Below are 20,119 nucleotides of genomic sequence, written 5' to 3' on the forward strand. Positions count from 1 at the left end.
CGCATGCATTAGTCTAATGCCCTCATACCACAAAACACTCTCTCGGGACAAACCAGACACGAGAAGCCCTGCTGTCTGTGTAGCCACATACATTGTCTGGCAGAGAAGAGGGAACCCTGGTTATCCCATTCCTTCAGCTGTCTTGGCAGTGTTTCCAATATTCCAAAATAATATTACCATCTGGTAGCAGGAGTTGTTAAATCTCTTCAGTTCAAGACCCCGATTGTAAAATCGAGCAAACACAGCACTTTATCTGTAATATGAAGAGAACCGGAACCTGATGTATGAAAAGAGAAGAATACCATTACATAAGGAGCACAATCAATACAACAATCAACAATATAGCAAAGGATGCAATGAGGGAAAGGGTTGTAAAGAGGTGGTGCTTACCTCACCCTGCATGCTTTAATCCTTTTATTAAGAAGCAGAGTAATGAGTTGATGAAGTGACCGATTAGTTGACCTCTGACCCCTAAACCCTGACCTCTGCACCTTCCCCACTAGCCCCTGCCGACGGACAAGGAACATCTTTAGTGTACTGGCAGTCTTTGTGTGTGTGTGTGTGTGTGTGTGTGTGTGTGTGTGTGTGTGTGTGTGTGTGTGTGTGTGTGTGTGTGTGTGTGCGTGCTTAAAGAGGTGTAAAAACAAATCACTAAATCAGTGAGAGACAGAAAACTTGAGTAAACAAACAAAAGCGAAGTGAAAGACACCAAAAAACTGCCCGAGAGAGATCGTCTCATGTTCCAGCGGAAGTTTATTTAAGGCCTGTGTGAAGGGACAAAGCAACAAAGAGGATAAGACGGGAGATAGTGTGCTCTGCAGCCATATCAGATGAACACAGCTCTCATCATCATCATTATCATCAGCATCATCATCAGCATCATCATCAGCATCATCATCATATCTAAGAGCTTTTATTTGAATCAGGTCCCAGATCAGTAAATGTTGAGCTTGAGCTCTGTGCGCCGGTGAATGGCTTCATCGACACGCCGTTTTGTTAAAATCAACAGGTTTTTTTGGTAGGCTATGACAAAATGCACAGTTACCGCCACACACTACTTACATCTCCGTCTTCATCGTCATGCACACAGTGAGACTCAGAGTGTGCTGTTACCACCAAGCAGCCCCTAGGGGGTGTTTTTGCCACACACTGATAATACAAATATAAACTATCTTGAATCTAGCTTCTGCTGGTCAGCCACTCTAGTCCTGGTCCTGAACACAAATATATACACGCAGATTGTGTGTCCACGTGTTTGGACACTTGTCTGACGTGATGCCCTGTGGACGGTGCTTCCTGGCGGTTTATAGTGCAGGTGAAACAGGATGCAGCGGCCCTGAATGGATGGCTTTTTGTCTTTCTTCTCCCATAAAAATCTGTTTTTCACATGCTTTTGGAACGACTATTAAGGAAGAGTCCTGCAGTCTCTTTAGTGTGGCTAAGTGTGTGTCTTTTCTTGTCACTGAGAGGACTTTCTTCTCTGTGTGTTCAGGTGGAAGACTAGTTTAACTGTTTCACTGTGTCTGTGATTTGTATTTTATGGCGGGCTGTGCAATAAAGGCATGAATAAATCAGCAGGTTTCTGTTGTGTGATGTTTAGTCTATTTGTTTGCGTGTATGTTTGTGTTTCCTGTCTTACGGATTCCCTCATTGACTCTCTGTGTGTTCTCATCCTCGTTCTTCCTGAGAGCGTGGTGGTCCTCTTTTTTCCCCTTTTTCTCTTCCCGTCTTTCTCCCTGTCTCAGTCATGCAGGCGCATTCACATCTACATCCACACTCACGTCCAGTCCCTCCCCCACATTCATCTCTCCGTCCCCTGCATGGCTTTGTGCTGCTGCCACAATGCCAGGGGCCAGGCGATGAGGTCACTCTCCACAGGAGAGCTGCAGGCCTGACTGAACCACGACCATCCAGTGCACAGAGGACTAACAGGCCAGCAGCCTCTCCTCCCCCAGCACATACATCTGTCCCTCCGCTCAGACAACTACACCTTTACGCCCATGCTAACCACACGGCACGCACGCACACAAACATATCATTTGCAGGAAGTTCATATCTGTACATGAATGCATGCTTGCAAGCGAGTGCAGATAAACACACTCCTTTATGTGCATTAACAAGTGCACACAGTTACACACACAACTGCACAGATTGCTGGAAACTTTTGTCCTCTCTCATACCCTCTGCTGTGCTTCAACCTGTCCCCTGCTGCCTCTTTCGCCCCCTGTCTCCTTTCTCCATCCTTTTCTCCATCCAAACTCTTTGGAAAGCAGTGAGTCATGTAGTTGCTTTAGTGTCTAGAGTCCTTTAAGAAAGTTGTGTTCCCTCCAAAATGTACCCCAGAGTCTTTGCAGGACAGCTTTCCAGCTTGCTATGATTCATCCCTGCCTTTTCAGCTGCTTATAACATCAATGTGAGGGAGGGAGTTTTTGTGTGTCGGCATGTTCTCCCGTTCATGTATGTATGTGCAGGTACTAAAGTGCAAGCTATCTGACTGATGCACATGAATGCTTAACAAATTGTGTGTGGATGTATGTTTCTGTACATGTATGCATATAGAATGCGTGTGCATGTATGTCTTGCAATAAAGAGAAAAAAGGGGAGAGAAACTGGCCTCTGATTTTAGGTCTGAGCAGGAGTTTGATCAAATGTCCACAGTGAGAGCAAATCACCTCAATCTCACCTTGATCTCTCCCAACAAAATGGCCCTCAAACACACTTTAACTGCAGAGAGTGAAAGTCACACTGAGGCGTGTGTGTACAGTTGTAGGAGTGTATTGATTAGGAGTGACTCAGGGCGTGATCATGGACAGGGGCACGTTTTATCTCAAGTGAATGAATATGTAGGGTAAATGTGCGACTGTGCATGACAGTGACTTCCTAGCCAGGGTTTGCCCCTGCTGTGAGGACATGATGTTCCTGCAACCCTTCAGTGCCTTTATAGCTCAGCCAGGTCCAAAGCACAACCCACGCATTAGCTGGGGACAGAGCAGCCTAGCGCCCTACAGAATAGCCTGGCTTGGCCCATGGCCTCCTATTGTATACATCCCGTCTGCTTTGTCTACACTACTGTGATAGGTTCCAGTGTACAGGCACAGACAACAGTCTTGTTATAGCGTGTTAATTCTCCCATGACCTCCTCGTTGGTTTGTGGGTGTCACTCTGGTTGAGTTTCATTTAGATTAGAGGTGCTCAGCTCATTTCCATGCTTGAGAAGTTTGAATGTGTCTCAAAGAGCTTGTGTTATAGAATTTAGGTCATCATAGAGCAATGTGTTTTTTTCAGGGGATTAGACTAATGCTGTTCTCTAGTTTTCTACAGTGCATACAGTCACTCAACTTTCAAGTGGGCTCTCAGCTTTAGGGCTGCATGATTTATTATATTTAAATTGATATTTGATTATCTATTACAATCCCGCTGTTTTTACATTAGCAGGGACATTTCTTGCATTTCAACAAACATTTATGATTTATTTATCATTTCCATCATTAACATGCAGAAGCAGCAACAACAACTAATGTAATGCTATTGAGAGAAAGGGAGAGGAATTAAAGAGTAAAAAAGTTAAAAAATGTCCCTATAGAGAAACAACAAAAAACACCAAGATGTCTTTAATGTTGTTGTTTTTTAACAGGAGCACAAAGATCGAGAATGTTTTTTTAATGCAAATGGTGAGAATTGTATCCAGCAACTTTCCATGTCTTTTTGTTACAGTCGAAAGACGTTTCCAGTTAGCAAGTTGCTAACATTAGCACATTCCACGGTGTTAGCACATTATACACAGGGTGCTAGTTGGCTGTTCAACACTCTCCAGGTCTGCAGGCTGTGTGTCTGATAAAGATGTCTGTTTATAACAGGGAAGGCCTTACGTCAGTCAGGTGTCAGCTACTGAATGTCAACTATTTCTCTCTCCTCCATGCACGTCTTACCTCACTGCTCACAGTACTGGTTGATGGGGTTCATGCACACACACACACACACACACACACACACGCACGCACACGCACGCACGCACACACACACACACACACACACACACACACACACACACACACACACACACACAAACACACACACACACAAGTTTTTGCCTCCAGTATTTCTACAGCGGATACCTCGTCCTTCACTTTCCCCGCATCTAATCATCCACTCATCCTCCCCTCCCTCTTCCCCGGACCCTGCTGGGCATTTTCAGAGTTTGCTCTTTGGTCTCAATTGCAGCATATACACCGTACCTATGTGTTTGAGCGTGCATGCATAATGCGCTGCGTCCCGTTAACCCCTCTCAGGTTTAAACCTCAACAAAAGAGAGTTGGTGTCCCGGTCCACTTCTCAAATGCTTATCTTGTTCTAATGCTCGTCTTCCGTGAGGTGGGAGTGAGGGAGGGAGCGGTGAAGAGGAAAAGACATGCCTGCGGGACAGCGGCATGTCTTGTGATGTTTAGCGACGTGTCAGGATATGTGCACTGTGTGTGTGTGTGAGAGTGAGAAAGGGAGAAAGAGAGAAAGAGAGAGACACAACTCTTGGCACCTGCACACAATATATTATGCATTCAGTTGAGTAACTCTTTTTAATGTATCTCTTCACATCAGATGAGGAAGAGAATATGTATCCCTTTCTATGTTCTCTCTCTCTCTCTCCTTCCAGTGACACGTCCTCTGTACACACATACGAGCAGTAGAGGCTTAGTTCTGTCAGCGCCTGATTCAGCCTGACCCCTTTTCTCTCTAAGTGGAGGAAGAGCTCGCTTTTTCCTGTCCTGGGGCAACAAACATCCGAGACAGAGGGCCTTAGGAAAGTGAGAAAACGCTAGCACTGGAGTGTGTAATAGACCCACAGCATGAGAAAAAACAGTTAAAGTGAACCAAAGGGTAAAGTTTTGGTGAAGTTAATCAAGAGCATGGCCGTCTAATTCGCTACTGAGCGAATGCAAGAATGGAAATGGAAAGAAAGGGAAAGACTGCGTGGTTGGACATGTTTGTGATTTTTTGAGGATGACATCATGGCTGCATCAGCAGGTGGTGTGTGTTGGATCATCAGGTAGGCTTGTTAAACAGCCTTGTCACACTTAATGCACGCAGCAGACGCAGCTGAATATAATCCCCACTCTTAATCAAACTCAAATCGTTAAAATGATTCATAGATGTGATACGGGCTAACTTTACTGTATTGCCTGTACTTTGCCTGGAAAATTATTCAGCTATTCTCCGCAGTGGCATACAATCATCCTATGATTTTGAACATCAAAGGTTCTGATGAGGCATATATTTACAATCAAGATCCTGTCAAAGTATTTGGTGTTTGTTCTCCACCCTGTAACACATCCTCCTTTCTCCTCACATCCTCCCATCAACTGCCCCCTCTTTCTTTTCTCACTCTTTTCCTCCTCAGGATGGTCCTTTCTTCCACTGCCATGCAACTCTGCCTCTCACCTCCCTGATGCCAACCTGTGTGTGTGTGTGTGTGTGAGTGTGAGGAGAGCCCTGGTCCTCTCGGTACTGGGCATGGTAAGGGTGTGACAAGGCCGGATTGCATTGGCAGGCGAGCAGAGTCCAAGGTGTCAGTTCCAGTTCAGTGGTAGTTCAGTCTGATATTGTATCTGAGGACTACTGCTTCAATTAGGCTCAAAGGTTTGAGGAAAGCTACTGTGTCACTTAGTCTTTCCCTCCGTCTCCGTTAGGCAATGACACGCAGAAAACAGTGCGGCCATCGGGTAAATGACCCAGGAGACTCACTGCTCAGGGCTTTTCTCAGCGCTTATGTGGAAAACGCCCTCACCATTCAGCTTTAGCTTCTCCCCTGATTCTGATTTTCAATATGGAAAAAGGTGCCAGCATGTTTCAGAAATGTCAAGTTTCGGACTAAGTTTGAAGTGAGAAACGGGACATGTAGATGCAGAACTATGCTTCTTTTTATGTAAACAACAGCTACAACAGTATGTTTTATGTTGGTGTCACATCATCAGCTAAACTCTCCCTATAGTTTGCTGACCGATCTGGTGTGTATTTGACGAGGCTCAATCAGTTCTCCAGACACTTGTAAGTAAAAACAAGCTTTTGGGGTGTAATAGGGTTTTTTCAACATTAGAAAACGTTGCATCTCATCAGTGCTCTAATAGATGTCACACTTTAATTATACGTATCTATGTGTAATATGTCAGATGGAAATTGGACCTGTGCGCCTCAACACTGCACTTGAATTTTTTTAGAGATGAGACTTTCTCTCAGGTGGTCTGAGCACCGCACTACATTTAAATGACACGTTTTTCTTCAGCAGGTGTCAGCAGCAGTGTTCAGGTCACACAGATCACCAGCAGTGGCCCTCAGGTGCTCGAGTACACTCTTCTCCACTTTGTGGATACGGGAGGCAGTCAGGTTTACACCCCTTATAAAGCCATCAGCCAGGTGTGTGGGTTTAACGCAGTGTGCTCCCTGCAATCCATTGGTTTTAAATGCAACTTTTAATGACACAGCTTACTCAAGCTAGACCTCTTTAGATCTCAACGTATACAAATGTTAGCCCCCATTAGATCTTAGATTAGAGACAGAAACATCAGTCAGAGGTGCTCTTAAATTCTATTCAAGGTTTCAAAAGGTTTAGTGTGCAATGGACAATTGCAAAGTTAAAAAAAACTCTACGTTTGTTTTGGAGCTTATGATGTTTATCAGAGGGCCGAGAACCGAAGCCCAGGGCCGATTGGGAAAAGGCCCGTTGAGTTTTAGAAAAGTGAGGGTTTTCTTTCTCCTCGTCTGGCCTTGGCCTCTTCTCTCCTCCCACTTTGTCGACCGTCTCTAAGTGGTCATTGCCACCAGCCGTAAACTGTTATGTCCACCTGTAAACCTCCGGGACCACCTCGGTGCCTATACACTCAGAATCACTCAAAAATAAACTCAACCATATTAAAAGGAGGAACAGAGGTAAACTTTACAACAGTGTGCATAAAAAATAACACTATGCAGCTTTAGTATTTTTTTTATATCTGCACTAAAGATGATAGAAAGCTATGGTGCTGCCACAAGCTACAGCCAGAAATATGTGCACACAGATGCTTTGCTTTTTGGATATGTTTTGCCTCCTCAATAAGCTCCACCTTTCATTTTCTCTTAGACTTTTGTGATGTCCAAGAAGAACTTAGTTTTCCCGAAACAAACCATAATCAACTCGTCCGTTTGGCCCAAGATATATATGACTGAACATTAACAGGAATTAAAATGAAATCAAAAGGCATGTTCTCTGAAATAGCTGTTGTATTATAAAGTATCTTGCCCACCTCTATTGTTCAAAATCGTCACTGTAGTTTTAAAAGTGGACGTCGGTTGTGATTTGGTGGACAGAGGGGATCTTTGTGGCGAGTCTTTATTAAGTAAGACACTGTTTGGAGGCCGATGTGAAGAAATGGGCAGCAGCTGGCATGGCCTGGGCCCTCCAGCTTTCTTGAAGCCTTTAGGGAGGGACGGGGCACGTGCCAAGAGCTTTCATGTCATAAATATCCTCCCTGAAGGTTTCAGTGCTGTATAATTACACCTCCTTCATCTCCCCCTTTACTCTTTCTTACTCACTGTAAAACTACGGCCTATTGTCAGCGGTGTGTGTGTGTGTGTGTGTGTGTGTGTGTGTATGTGTGTGTGTTTATATGTGTGTACCAGTTAATGTAATTAGGTTGTTTTAAAAAACGAATGTCATTGTGTCCTCACTAACAGCTCAGTGGGGGGAGTTGGTTGTTCCGTGTGAGTAACTTTGGCTGCTCAACTTTAAACTTTAAACTGTACAACACTTAGTCAGCCTCATAAAGATATCTTCCATCTTACTGTGATATACCCATAATGAGTCACACAACAGGCAAGTCAGTTAACCTCCATCATCAGTGAAAACCTAATTCATGTTGTCATGCTTTTTGTGAGTTTGCTTGTGCTTTTCACATTGTGCTGACTCATCACAACTCTTCACCTGGCAGCCAAACAAAAGGCAGTAGTGTCGCACGAGTTCCATATAGCAACCTGCCACTGGCACTATAGTAAGCATAGATTATTTTAACAAGTCACCCAGGAGATTGAAAACCTAAGGGAGGAGACCTTTTTATGTTTTACAGGTGTATATTTGGATTTCTGTTTATTCAAAAATATGGACGTATCGATAGATGTCGATTCTAAATATTTGGAACAAGTTGACCCACACACTGCTATTTACCTTTTGATAAAAATCTAAAATTGTATGCCCTTAAATGTCAATTGTTCCCTGTGGTACTGAAAATTGCACTGAACATCATTATTTTTCAAGGTATTGTAATAAACTTAGAAATTCCAGCACTAATTTGTCTATGATTCTGTTCAACAGATCATTGCTGCCTTGTATGTTTTTCCATGGATCCCTGTCGGGGTTGTTTCTGCTCAGCATCTCACTCTTCTGCCTTTCTCAGCCTACAAAAGTTATATAGTCACATATTCCTCAGGCCAGTACTTATATCGTGGAATTTTGCAGACTTGTGAAACAAAGACTATTGTTCTGATCGGCCAGAATAAGCAATCTGAATTACAATCAACTGTGGCAGTGGAAATTAATCCTCCAAGCACTAATGGCATAAACATTGTGCCAGCCAAACCAGTGGCCCTTCTCTGCCAAGCCAAGACACAATTTGGAGAGCCGGAAAGTTCCCATATGCTGTGCAGTTGTTGATTGTTTTGCTTATTGCTAAACGTCTTCCACTCGGACGAGTGCGTTCCCCATTAAGGGCTCGTGGAACTCAACATCCTGCGGCCCATTAGGTAACAGAAAGACATGGCGGCACGCTGCACTGTTAAAGAGCCCTTTGGTGCTCATGGCATCATGGCAGGGCTTTGTGTAATGCAGTAATAATAATAATAATAATAATGCATTTAATTTATATAGCGCTTTTCTTGGTACTCAAAGTCACTTTACACAACACTAGAATGTCCTAAAAAAAAAGTAAGGTAAGAGATACAACAAACAAAGAGCTGTGTCGCAGGAGAGAGCAGGAGGAAGGAGGGAAGAGGTGAGGCGAGCGAGAGAGGGAGAGGCCGCCAACACCAACGAGGAAGAACAACAAGCACTCCAGCTAAAACAAGCAGGCCTGATTTCAGTTCATTAAAGACTGAAATCCCCCAAGCTAACCACATTTTTATGGCTGTTTGAGAGCAATAATAGGCTGTGGCTGTGTAGTTGTGTGCATGTGTATCAGAGAGAGTGAAGGCTCACATAAGCTTTTCCATTCATTCTCACACAAACAGACACCTACATGCGTGTTTACAGATACTTAGTGTGCGGTATAACTTGCAACATGACGTGGCAGCTACATGTTCTTGTGGCTCGATTAATCTGACAACAGGGGAAAAAGTTTCATGTTGAGCACAACACAATGCAATGCAGGTCGTTACATAGAGGTGTCCCTGCTCTCTAATTGTATCCATTTCGATTATAACTCCCATCATGGCTTTTGGCGCGTGTGCTCAGGGAGACAAACTATAAGAATGATATCGGCGAGGGTAGTTTGAAAAACAATTAGCAATTGGGCATTTACATGGGTGTATTTTTGCATTTTTTCTGAGTATGTGTTCTTACATGCATGTTCACGTGTGTTGCAGGGAAGTATTTCCACATATCTGAACCATGACACAACCCCCGTCTTCCTCCCGAGGGTGGAGGTGAACTTCCTAGCCCCCTCAGAGTCTGCAGGGTCCCTCTGTCTGTCTCTGTCAGAACAGCACACCCATTGTTGTTGGGGGGGGGGGGGTCTACCTTTACTTAAGGTCAGACGGGCTACAGGTAGCGGAAAGGGCAAGATTAATCACTTCATCTGAGATAGGCAGGTGATAGACCGAGAGATGAGGGAAATAGGTGGGGCAGCGAGAGAATTAGAGAAAAGGGGTAATCGAGAGGGGAGAGGAAGAGAAAAAGTGACAGGGAGGAAGTTGGGGATGAAGAAAGGGAAAGAGGGACAGGTAGAGACGAGGGGAAGTAATTACCTGCATAAGTGTCTTTGTGGAGCTCACTGATGCATTCAGCGGGAGGCAGGGCATGGAAAGAGAGAGGTGGTCATGGGTAATTACCTAACCGCAGGTTTGCTCACCTTTGATCCTCTCGCTATGACTATGTGTCTCAGACTGGAGCCTCCTACTTAGCTGTGTGATGCATCATCATCAACAGCATCATCATCATTATCATCACTGCGAATGGGCTCATACCAAAATACAACCCATCCTGACAGCATTTAAATATATTTTGTCCCATAGAATATACAATACCGTTCAAGTTTGGGGGCACCCAGACACATTTTCAGTTTCTTCGCAATTTCTCGCATGGAATAGCCTTCATTTCTAAGAACAATAATAGACTGGTGAGTTTCACATGAAAGTTATCTTTTTCTGGCCATTTTGAGAGTATAATCGAACCCACAAATGTGATGCTCCAGATACTCAACTAGCTCAAAGGAAGGCCAGTTTTATAGTTTCTCTAACCAGAATAACTGTTTTAAACTGTGCTAACATAATTGCACAAGCGTTTTCAAGGGTTTTCTAATCATCCATTAGTCTTCTATGCGATTAGCAAACACAATGTACCTTTACAACACTGGAGTGATAGTTGCTGGAAATGGGCGTCTATACACCTATGTAGATATTTCATTAAAAAACAGACGTTTCCACCTAGAATAGTCATTTACCACATTAACAATGTATAGTGTATTTCTGATTAATTTAATGTTATCTTCATTGAAAAAAACAGTGATTTTCTTTGAAAAATAAGGAAATTTCTAAGTGACCCCAAAGTTTTGAACAGTAGTGTATTATAGTGTTTTATCATAAAATGTCATAAAATCTGTGTATGTTCCCTCTATATTTTTACTCTTCTGACTTTCTTCTTTTGCTATGGTAATTATTTTTCATTGTCTAAATATTATTCGTTTTTTCGTGACCAGCTTCCCATTAATAAACAGACTGCATGCAGGAGCAGGTGCTCACAGATGTGAGGAGAGTTGAGGGCACTCTCGCAGATGTTGCTCTGACTAATCACCATCAAAGCCGACGAGTTTGTGTGTCGTACGAGAGTGCCAGTGTGCATGTTTTTATCGAGAATGCCCGTGCTCAAACCTGTTGTAGTACTTGTGTGTGTGTGTGTGTGTGTGTGTGTGTGTGTGTGTGTGTGTGTGTGTGTGTGTGTGTGTGTGTATGTGTGTGTGTTGACATGCACAACTGAGTATTCTGGTTTCATGCATAGTACCATGTGCATACATGAAGGCTAGGTTGTATGAGAGTGTGTCTGTGCATCTTTTAGCCCATGCTTTACACTTCAAAGAGAAGTGTGTTTTTTTGTGTGTGTGTGTGTGTGTGAGAGAGAGAGAGAGAGAGAGAGAGAAAGAGAGAGAGAGAGAAAGTCAGTGGCCAGCTGCATTGCACAGGGCCTACCTGTTGGTGTAGCTGGCCCAAATCCAGCTTCTTAAGTCTGCTTTTTATTCAGTGTCACATAAACAAATACCAGCAGGGTCCGGTCACTTCCAAACCACTCAATAACATCCTCAGATCTCTTCCCGAAATCTGTTGAGCTGTAGTTTTTTTTCTTCTTTTTTGGCGAGGATCATGTAAAGCAACACTCTTGTGTCTGTAGTGAGCAGGAAGGTGTGTTTGTGTGTTTGTGTAAGCTTTTTCATTTCCAAGCGCTGCCGAGTCTAGTCTCCTGTCATGAGCACAGACGCGTTCGACACCCACACATTATTTTGTACAAACTTGTGTGTTTTCAGAGGCAACATACACTCAGACGCAGACACACTGCTGCACACATTCTGTGACACACATACTACATATTCGAGAACAGGCTCAAACTTGCCCCATGTTCACTCAGCAGGTCTTGTATGTCTTTGATATGCCTGACCCTCTTATTGTTTTTTCTATATTTCTCTATTGGACGGGTGGTATGCAACTGATTAGATAGATAAATATACCCTGAAGGTGCGAGACCAGCAGAGAGGAAGGATACAGAGTTTTCTCTTGTCCCAACACATCTCAGCAGTGGAACTTTAATCTGCTGAGGCTTCATGCATTTAAACGGCCCGATTAGGAACAGTCTAACAAGCGCTTTTCCTGTAGGGCTGAAACAGAAATTAAGTGCTTAGGCACAGCCAACATTTTGTTTGTTTTCTCAGCGCCTCTTTTTAGAAGATACACACGGAGATACGGGCTTTGATCATGCGCTGAAACCACACAGTCATGCTGAAGCCTACATTTAGTCTTAATACGATGTAAAGATGCTCAGAAAGTGGCTAAAGTGTTGCAATGTTGTTTGATCTGATGATAATAATGTGTTTTGTTTGGGACTTACATACAACAAAGATCATTCTAAACACTAGTAGTAATAGATTAGTGCTAATAAATGCCATTGCCATGCAAAAAGTTAAATTCTTGCTTTTGAGATGATTTGAGAAGAACTGTGGTTACTTTGTTCTAATAAACCGCAGATGCTCTTATTGGCATACGTCTGTTCATTATGACAGTTTTAACTGAAAATAGTAGTTTGTATGTGGATGATAATTAATCAGTTGTGCACACATTCAGGTGGGTATACGTTTAGTGCAAGCGTATGTGTGTGTGTGTATGTTGGGGTCATCCAGAGTTCTCTGGCTGTGCTACCGGTTGATACAGATTGAGTCGATACAGTGGCGATGGCCGCCCTGTCTTTCCCATCATGACGCTCTCCCTCGGTACAAACTCGTGTGTGTGTGTGAGTCAACAATTCAGAAGTTCTCTGGGGTAAATTACCGTAATACCGTTTGTACTCATAGTTGAATTAACCTATTGTAAGTCACTTTGGATAAGAGCGTCAGCTAAATGAAATGTATTGTCATAGCATGTGTGTTGTAAATAACCATGTTGTCCTTCTTTCCTTTCCTTCTTCTTTCTCCTTCTTCCCTCTCTGTCTGTTTCTTCTTCAGTGACATATTTGATGCCATGTTCCCAGTCACCCACATTGGGGGGGAAACAGTCATCCAGCAAGGTATGTGCAACTATTTTGTTTTCTCTCAATTTTAGTTCAGTAATTAATAATCCTAAAAATCTGGAATGTGACTAGTGTAAGAACTTTCTGTGTTGCAATTTCTGTCCACTTGTCCAAGTCTTTAGTTTGCTGTGGAGTGCAAAATCGTTTGTGCCAAAACGCCAACAACTCACTTTGATTTCACCTCCCACCTGTGTGCCATGCAGTCCGAGCTTTGCCTACATTGGTCGTTGCGCTAAAATAAAGGGCCCTTTATCGAAAACAAATTGCATCTGTTGACACTGCCGCTCCCGTTCATTTGGCCTACGACTTCTATTTTTCTTCCCCTTGCCTCTCTTTGCCCCACTGTGCACCAGATGTCAGGTCCCTCTATTCTGCCGAACCACAGTCCTCAAAGCCTTCACTCTAGACATCCCTGGACTTTGAGGGAACACAGAGCTTAGCGGGGCCAGGCTGTATTTTCCCAGTACCCCTCACCCCTAAACTCCTATCGCATACAGACATAGACATGTTTAATCACATATTTAAAAAGCACATTCTCAGAGACAAATGCCCACTTTCAGATAGTGCTGTGTTCACACCTACATACAATCACATAGCCTATACTTGTGGAGCATTCCATACAAACACACACTCTCTTAGACGTTAAGTGAAGTAAAGCTATCGGCTGTTTGGACAAACACTCGCTGTGTCACTCCCACCCACTCTGAGACAGCATCCAGAGGTATATCAGTCCTAATTTGGTGATAATAAAGTCTAGCTAACTTTGTAGGGCCCCCAGTCCCAGACAGTCCATTGTTATATACATAGAGTATGGTATACAGTATATAGGGCGCTGATGTCATTGCTAATGTCTGGACTACTGTACAGCTTAAAAAAACACCCCTGTTACTGGCCCATCACACAGTATTCAGACACACCTAGGAGTTATCGGCCCTCTGGCTTGAATGGTATTTAAACAAAGGAAGAATCATAACATGCAAAATGAAGTATAGAGGTATTTTCATCGTAATCTATTTAATATGCGGTATCAAGTTCATTTCATCTGATGTTTCTGACATAACTAATTTAGCAGGTATCAGCGATTGGTTCTCGGGTTCAAAGGAAAATGTTAGTCATGATTCCAAATTTGAAATAACAATTTTCAACATGGACTTGAAAGATGGACATGTCTGACCTAATGGTGCATCATGCTGCATTGTGGGTAGGAAAACGCCTCAGGCTGAGGATGCAACCCATGTTTTCCTTTTGAGCAAAGTCAAAGAACCTTAACAGTGTTAACGGAAATTAGCTTGTGTTGAAACAAGGCCACACTGACTACACCTTCCTGTGTGTGTGTGTGTGTGTGTGTGTGTGTGTGTGTGTGTGTGTGTGTGTGTGTGTGTGTGTGTGTGTGTGTGTGTGTGTGTGTGTGTGTGTGTGTGTGTGTGTGTGCGCCTATGTGTGTGTGCACGTGCTGGTCAAATATTTGCCTGCACTCTCAAGCATAGGGGGATTGAAAGGGCGCAAAACAAAGAATCCACCAAAAGTGTGTCTGCATGTGAGTGTGTGTATGTGCTTCAATGTGATAAAAGACAGGAAGAGGAGAAGAAAGGAAAGACAGAGCGAGAGGGAAGTGAAAGAGAGATAGATGAGATGAAAGAGAGAGAGAGAGAGAGGGAGCGGGAGATAGAAGAGGGCCAGGTTGCAGCAGGTTGTGTGTGTGTTTGTGTGTGTGTGTGTGTGTGTGTGTGTGTGTGTGTGTGTGTGTGTGTGTGTGTGTGTGTCCACTGGGATAGACCATCAGACAGACAAGGAGCGTTTTCTATGACTAATAGCGCTGTATGATTAACGAGCGCTCTCCACTCAGTATTAATTAGCCGTGTGAACTCCAATGAACTTTGCACACAGGGTGCTCTCAGCCTTTCAACTCTTAAGGTGAACATACACACAAGAACACACACACACACACACACGCACACACACGCACACACACACACAGCCATACACACCCTCACGAAATGCACGCATGCATACTTGTGTCATGTAAACTCATGCATCATCACCCACTTGTACCTCTGAATGGAGTTGCATTTGTGTCTCATTGGAAGAGTGAGCTGCAGTGAGAGTTCCACAGTGTGCTCATATGTGGCTGTCAGTCCCTTTTCATAATTTCCCCTGAGCCCCATGTAACGGATACCATAATTAAAGGAACGCTTCACCATTTTTCAGCCTTATCTCCAGACGAGATGCTTTTAGTGGACATCAACCAACCAGATCCCATGGCTCTCTTCAAGGGTCAGCTTTGAAAGCCCAGCATGCCCATGTCAATGACACAACAGGGAACCAGACAGCAAACCAGACAACATTTTGCCAGTCGTGCACATTTGATAACTATACTTAGCGATTAGTTGCAGCGGACCTAGCCAGTGAGAGAGGTGAAGGAAACACAAAACAACAAACAAATCCAGCTGTAGATCTGTAGCTGCTGTTGATGCACGTTTTGTCTTTTTGACAAGCAGACAATAGGTAACAACAACAACTTCTCTGCTTGTACAAGATACAAGATATGGTGTGTTATGTGTTACTTAGTAATATTTAGAGGCTCTAGGAAGCAAATGTTGTTCCCTTTGGACAGACCCAAGCTGGTTGTTTTCTCTAGTTATTATGCTAAACTACTATAAGCTAACTGGCTGATTGCTCCATTGGATGCATCCCAGCCCCATGATTGGGCTGGCTGACTGTACATACATGAGATTGGCATTGATCTTCTCATCTAATTCTCAGCAAGGAAGTGAAATTCTGAACTATTCTGTTCACATTTTTTACCCCATCGTGTTAAGGATCAAACAGCACCAAGTTGTCTCTTTTTGTTGTGATGTGTTTTCAGCATTATAGCCTCATTTTCAACAAACAAACATATCAACAGGACTACGAAAAGAAATGTGTGTCTCTGTAAATGTTCTATTATTGAGGCTATTTAAGCTACGCAAGCAGCATTACGGTAATATGCATTGCTGTTTGCTGGCGAGAGCCCTGTTTAAGATATTGCCAGGCCCAGTAAATTGTCGGCATCATCTTTGACACTTTGTCTGGCCTGAAGCTTTCAGAGGCCGTAACTAATAAAGACCCAAAGAAAAAAGAGCAAGACAAGAAATCTAACAGTGATTTTAAATGAAGGGATGGAAGTTGAGTGTGTGTGAACAAATGTGTGTTTATGTTGAAGTTTCTGGATTACTTTTTGTTCCCCAGCTCACAGAAAGTGGTATTCCAATGCATCTATTTAGATTTAATGGTTTAAAAATCCTTCGTTGACAACTTAAGCAGAAGGTGGAAGTAATAAAAAAGTGTACGCTCCTGGTACTATTCCCGCTTTTTTTCCCTGCTCTTTCACAAACTCCTGTGTTTCTCCTTGTCTCTCCCCTCCAGGCGATGAAGGAGACAACTTCTATGTGATTGACCAAGGTGAAGTGGACGTAAGTGGTTGACATGGAGACAAGCACACACACAGAAACACTAATTTCTCTTTAGAGTAACTTCTTTCATTTTAACTGACATAAGCAAACCATTAGAAATAAAGGGGATTGTAGTGTGCAGTGTGCCAATATGTTGTATGTATTCACCTGTTTCAAAGACCAGGCCATCTGAAGGATTTTGACTCGGTGGGAAAACCCAGCCTTCTCCACTCATGTTGAGACAATGTTTCCTCTAACAATGGACAGGTTGTATTGGATTGCCCCCATGTTTTGTTCTCTCCAAAGTTCGGTTCCACTCTGATGGCAATCTGAACATGGCGCTGTGGAGTCCAGCGCACCGCAAAGGGAGCCGAACTGCGAACGTCTTTTGTCTTTGCGAGCCAGACGCAGAGCGATAGAGTTAAGTGCAGAGATAAAACAGGAGCTGACGGAAAATTAAACAGGAAGTGACCTTATCCGCTTACAGCGGTGGTCACAGACACGGTGGGTAAGAGGAGAGAAGCAGGTTGGCAAGCTTGGCCGAGCACGCTTTTGTCGGCCCACCTGAGAGACGGAAGTGTATAAACACTGAGATGGTGCCTTGATAGAAAGACTGCAGCACAGCTAACTCTGAATAAACGTTGCTGCTTTGACTATCATTGTTTTGGGTGAAATGTGATTAGATAAGTTACTGGTGTAACGGTATTGGTTGTTTTCTACAGAAGGGTAGCTGTGTGCACATCCATTCCTCGTAAAAGATGAGTCACAAAATAGGAAAAAACTGAGATTATCTGCACTCTGGATTATATCTCCTCAACTTTATTAGACTGAACAGGCTTCAAGTTTTAGCCTTGGAATAAAACTTATTCGAATGAAATTTTGCCCTTTTAATTTAACTAGGTGTTTTGTTCACGAATTGTGCGGACATTCTGTCTTTTTTCTTTTGTTCAGTTATCCTTAGTGTTTGATTGTCTTGTGTAGGCGCTGATATTCAACGTGTGATAATCTTCCTCTCATAATAGAGACAAGATTATTTTAGTTTTTTGCCACTAATCTTACAATCTGTGGCATGTCTCTTTTCAAACAGGCAGTGTTGAAACCACTTGGTCTAGTTAACCTTATATAATACCTATTTATTCATAACAAACATAATTTTTTCTCAACTAGAAGGATTTTTGTGATTTGCACACTGTGTGTGTTATATATAGGCTTGCAACTACAGTACATGAAGACTGATAACTGTCAATTACTGCGACAATTATAATAGTTGTCTGATAATGCAGTTTGCCCAGCAGCTCCCCAATTTCCTTCAACACATATACAAGGTGTGCTGTGGCATTTAAAATGTGTCACTTCTCAACCTTGTAAATTAGTCTCTCTTTATCCACGTTGTCTGCAGACTGGAGGGAAAACGGAAATGTCAAAGACGTCAAAGTAAATTTTCATCAGTGAAAACAGGTTGGAGGTGGAGCCAAAAATAGAGCCATTGCAAGTATTTTTTCAAGCAAATGACACATAGCCTGTTCGCTGACGCATGTAGCAGATTAGGACATCTTCACTGGGAAAGCTGAAAGTCATCAGCATATAATTAGGAACGTATAGTTGGAACTGATGCTTCTCCAGGATGCTTTAATTAATTAATGAGTCGTTCATTTCGGAGCCACGTTGTAACGTAGAGAACTGTTATGCAACGTGACGTTTGTTTAATTAAATCAAACGGCACATACATTAAGAGACCTGCATTTACTTTGACGGGCTATGTCACACTAACACGATCAGGCATCCACACATATTATTCAATTCAATTCATTTTATTTTGTATAGTCCAAAATCACAAATTTACAACTTCCCTGTCCCGGGACCTCACAAAAACTCCCCCAAAAAACAGTAAAAAAAAACTTTCACGGGGAAAAAAAGAAAGGAAACCTTCAGGAGAGCAACCGAGGAGGATCCCTCTCCCTGGATGATTATTTGGGCTTACGAAAAATGGCATGGCAACACCTCTCTTTAGAAAGAGATGTAACTTGAGATATCCAAGAGCGATATTTTATATTCATGCTCTTTATCTCATATTTTTCCATAAAACTATCTTCATGTTTGCTTTATTACATCCACAGTTGGTCTGGAGCTCAATCCGGCAGCTGCAGCATCACATTGTGTCTTTATTGTTCGGCCTGCTCTGGGCTGGGACTTCAACCCCTTTCTGTCTGCCAACAGTGAATCTTAGGCATCTGCACCCAGAGCCAGGATCCGATCATTCTGCACCCGAGTCGGGTAACCTATCCTTGGCCTCAGCCCCGTGCTCATCTGAGTCTCCTTCACCTCTCTCCCTACAATCCACCCCTCTATCTCTGCAGACAGCTGCTGCATCCCAGCCCCATCTCAGGCACTGAACCACTTCAAGCTCAGAGCCGAGGTTATTAAAGTGCGGAGATGTCTCTCATTAGACAGGGGTGTAAATCTGCTGGCATCCGATAAACTGCCTAAAACCACTGATGTAAACACCCATCCATGCCTGCACACAACTGTATTCAGTTACAGAAATTGGCCTGTATTTATATGGGTGCACCGCAAAGGAAATTAAAGCTTTTATTCCAAATTGTGAGATGATCTTGTTGAAAAATTAAATATTAAATATCTGGTAACCCTTAAGTTCCCCTGTTTAGCATATAAACATTACATCACCCACTTATGATTTGTAACAATATAATGTAGTTGTGAGTCAATATACGTTTATTAAAAAAAGTCTTCTTCTCAAACATCATTTATGACTCACTAGAATGTGTGTCTGTGTCTGCAGAGACCCTGCCCCGCCTCGGCCTGCATTTTTTCTTGTGTTCGGGACGTTTCTCTGCGTCAACCTCTAAAGAAAACGTAAAAGCAAACAGCCAAGAGGAAGATAATCAAATGGTGCACACAGTACTGACCCCCCCTTGCAAATACAGCGAGGCAGAATGCCAGCCGGACAAAGCTTGTTTTAAAACGAGACTGAATCTGGGCTTTGCTTTCACCCGCTGGCTAACAACAATCAGGGGGTGTGCCCGGGTGTCTGGGGAGGAGGGGCCAAGTTTGAATGTTATATTTACAAACTGCAACCGACAGTTGGACACTTTAAAGCGTTACAAAGTGCCTTTTAATCACAGATAATTGGATCTGACATTTTTGTGAGTTATTATTATTATTAGGGCTATTATGGTGATGATTATTATTATTATTTATTATTCATCATTATAATTCTAACTATTATCGTAGATATGGCATTTGGGAATGCAGTTAAACAATTGCTGGCCAATAGACAAAGAGAGACAGAACCTCTCTCACACACTTTTGCAGCCCACGGGCATGGACAGAGAAACACACTCCAAGTAACTCCAAACAGACACATACAGCAACACAGCCTCTTCCACCTTCCAGGACTTTTAATTTGTTGCTTTTTAATTACCACCAGCTACATACAGTTTGCTGTAGATATTCACATTGTGACAGCATGCATGGTTCGAGACCTGAATACTGTTCATTATGAGCCCCCTTTTACTTTATGCATAGTGCTGATTCGATACAGCACAAGTGTTTCCTGTTGCAGTCCTTATGTACCACCTTTTCTGCAAGTCTTTGCTCCAGCTTTACTCTTCATGATCCAGTAAGCACAGTTGTTTGATTGTTCGTCCTGACCTGCAGTTGCATG

The 20,119-nt window shown here is 42.9% G+C and overlaps 1 protein-coding gene across 1 annotated transcript in view; it reads left to right on the plus strand.

Annotated features, from left to right (window-relative positions):
- The window catches only part of prkar1b (protein kinase, cAMP-dependent, regulatory, type I, beta), a gene marked incomplete at its 3' end in the record, with an annotated part of 56,541 nt that overhangs the window by 20,631 nt on the left and 15,791 nt on the right, over positions 1-20,119 (plus strand). The window contains exons 4-5 of the mRNA XM_079232524.1: positions 12,939-13,000; positions 16,409-16,455. Of these exons, the coding sequence (XP_079088650.1) occupies positions 12,939-13,000; positions 16,409-16,455 (109 nt within the window). The remainder of the gene's footprint in view (positions 1-12,938; positions 13,001-16,408; positions 16,456-20,119) is intronic.

Source organism: Taurulus bubalis, assembly GCF_910589615.1.
Source record: "Taurulus bubalis genome assembly, chromosome: 17".
Classification (NCBI taxonomy): domain Eukaryota; kingdom Metazoa; phylum Chordata; class Actinopteri; order Perciformes; family Cottidae; genus Taurulus; species Taurulus bubalis.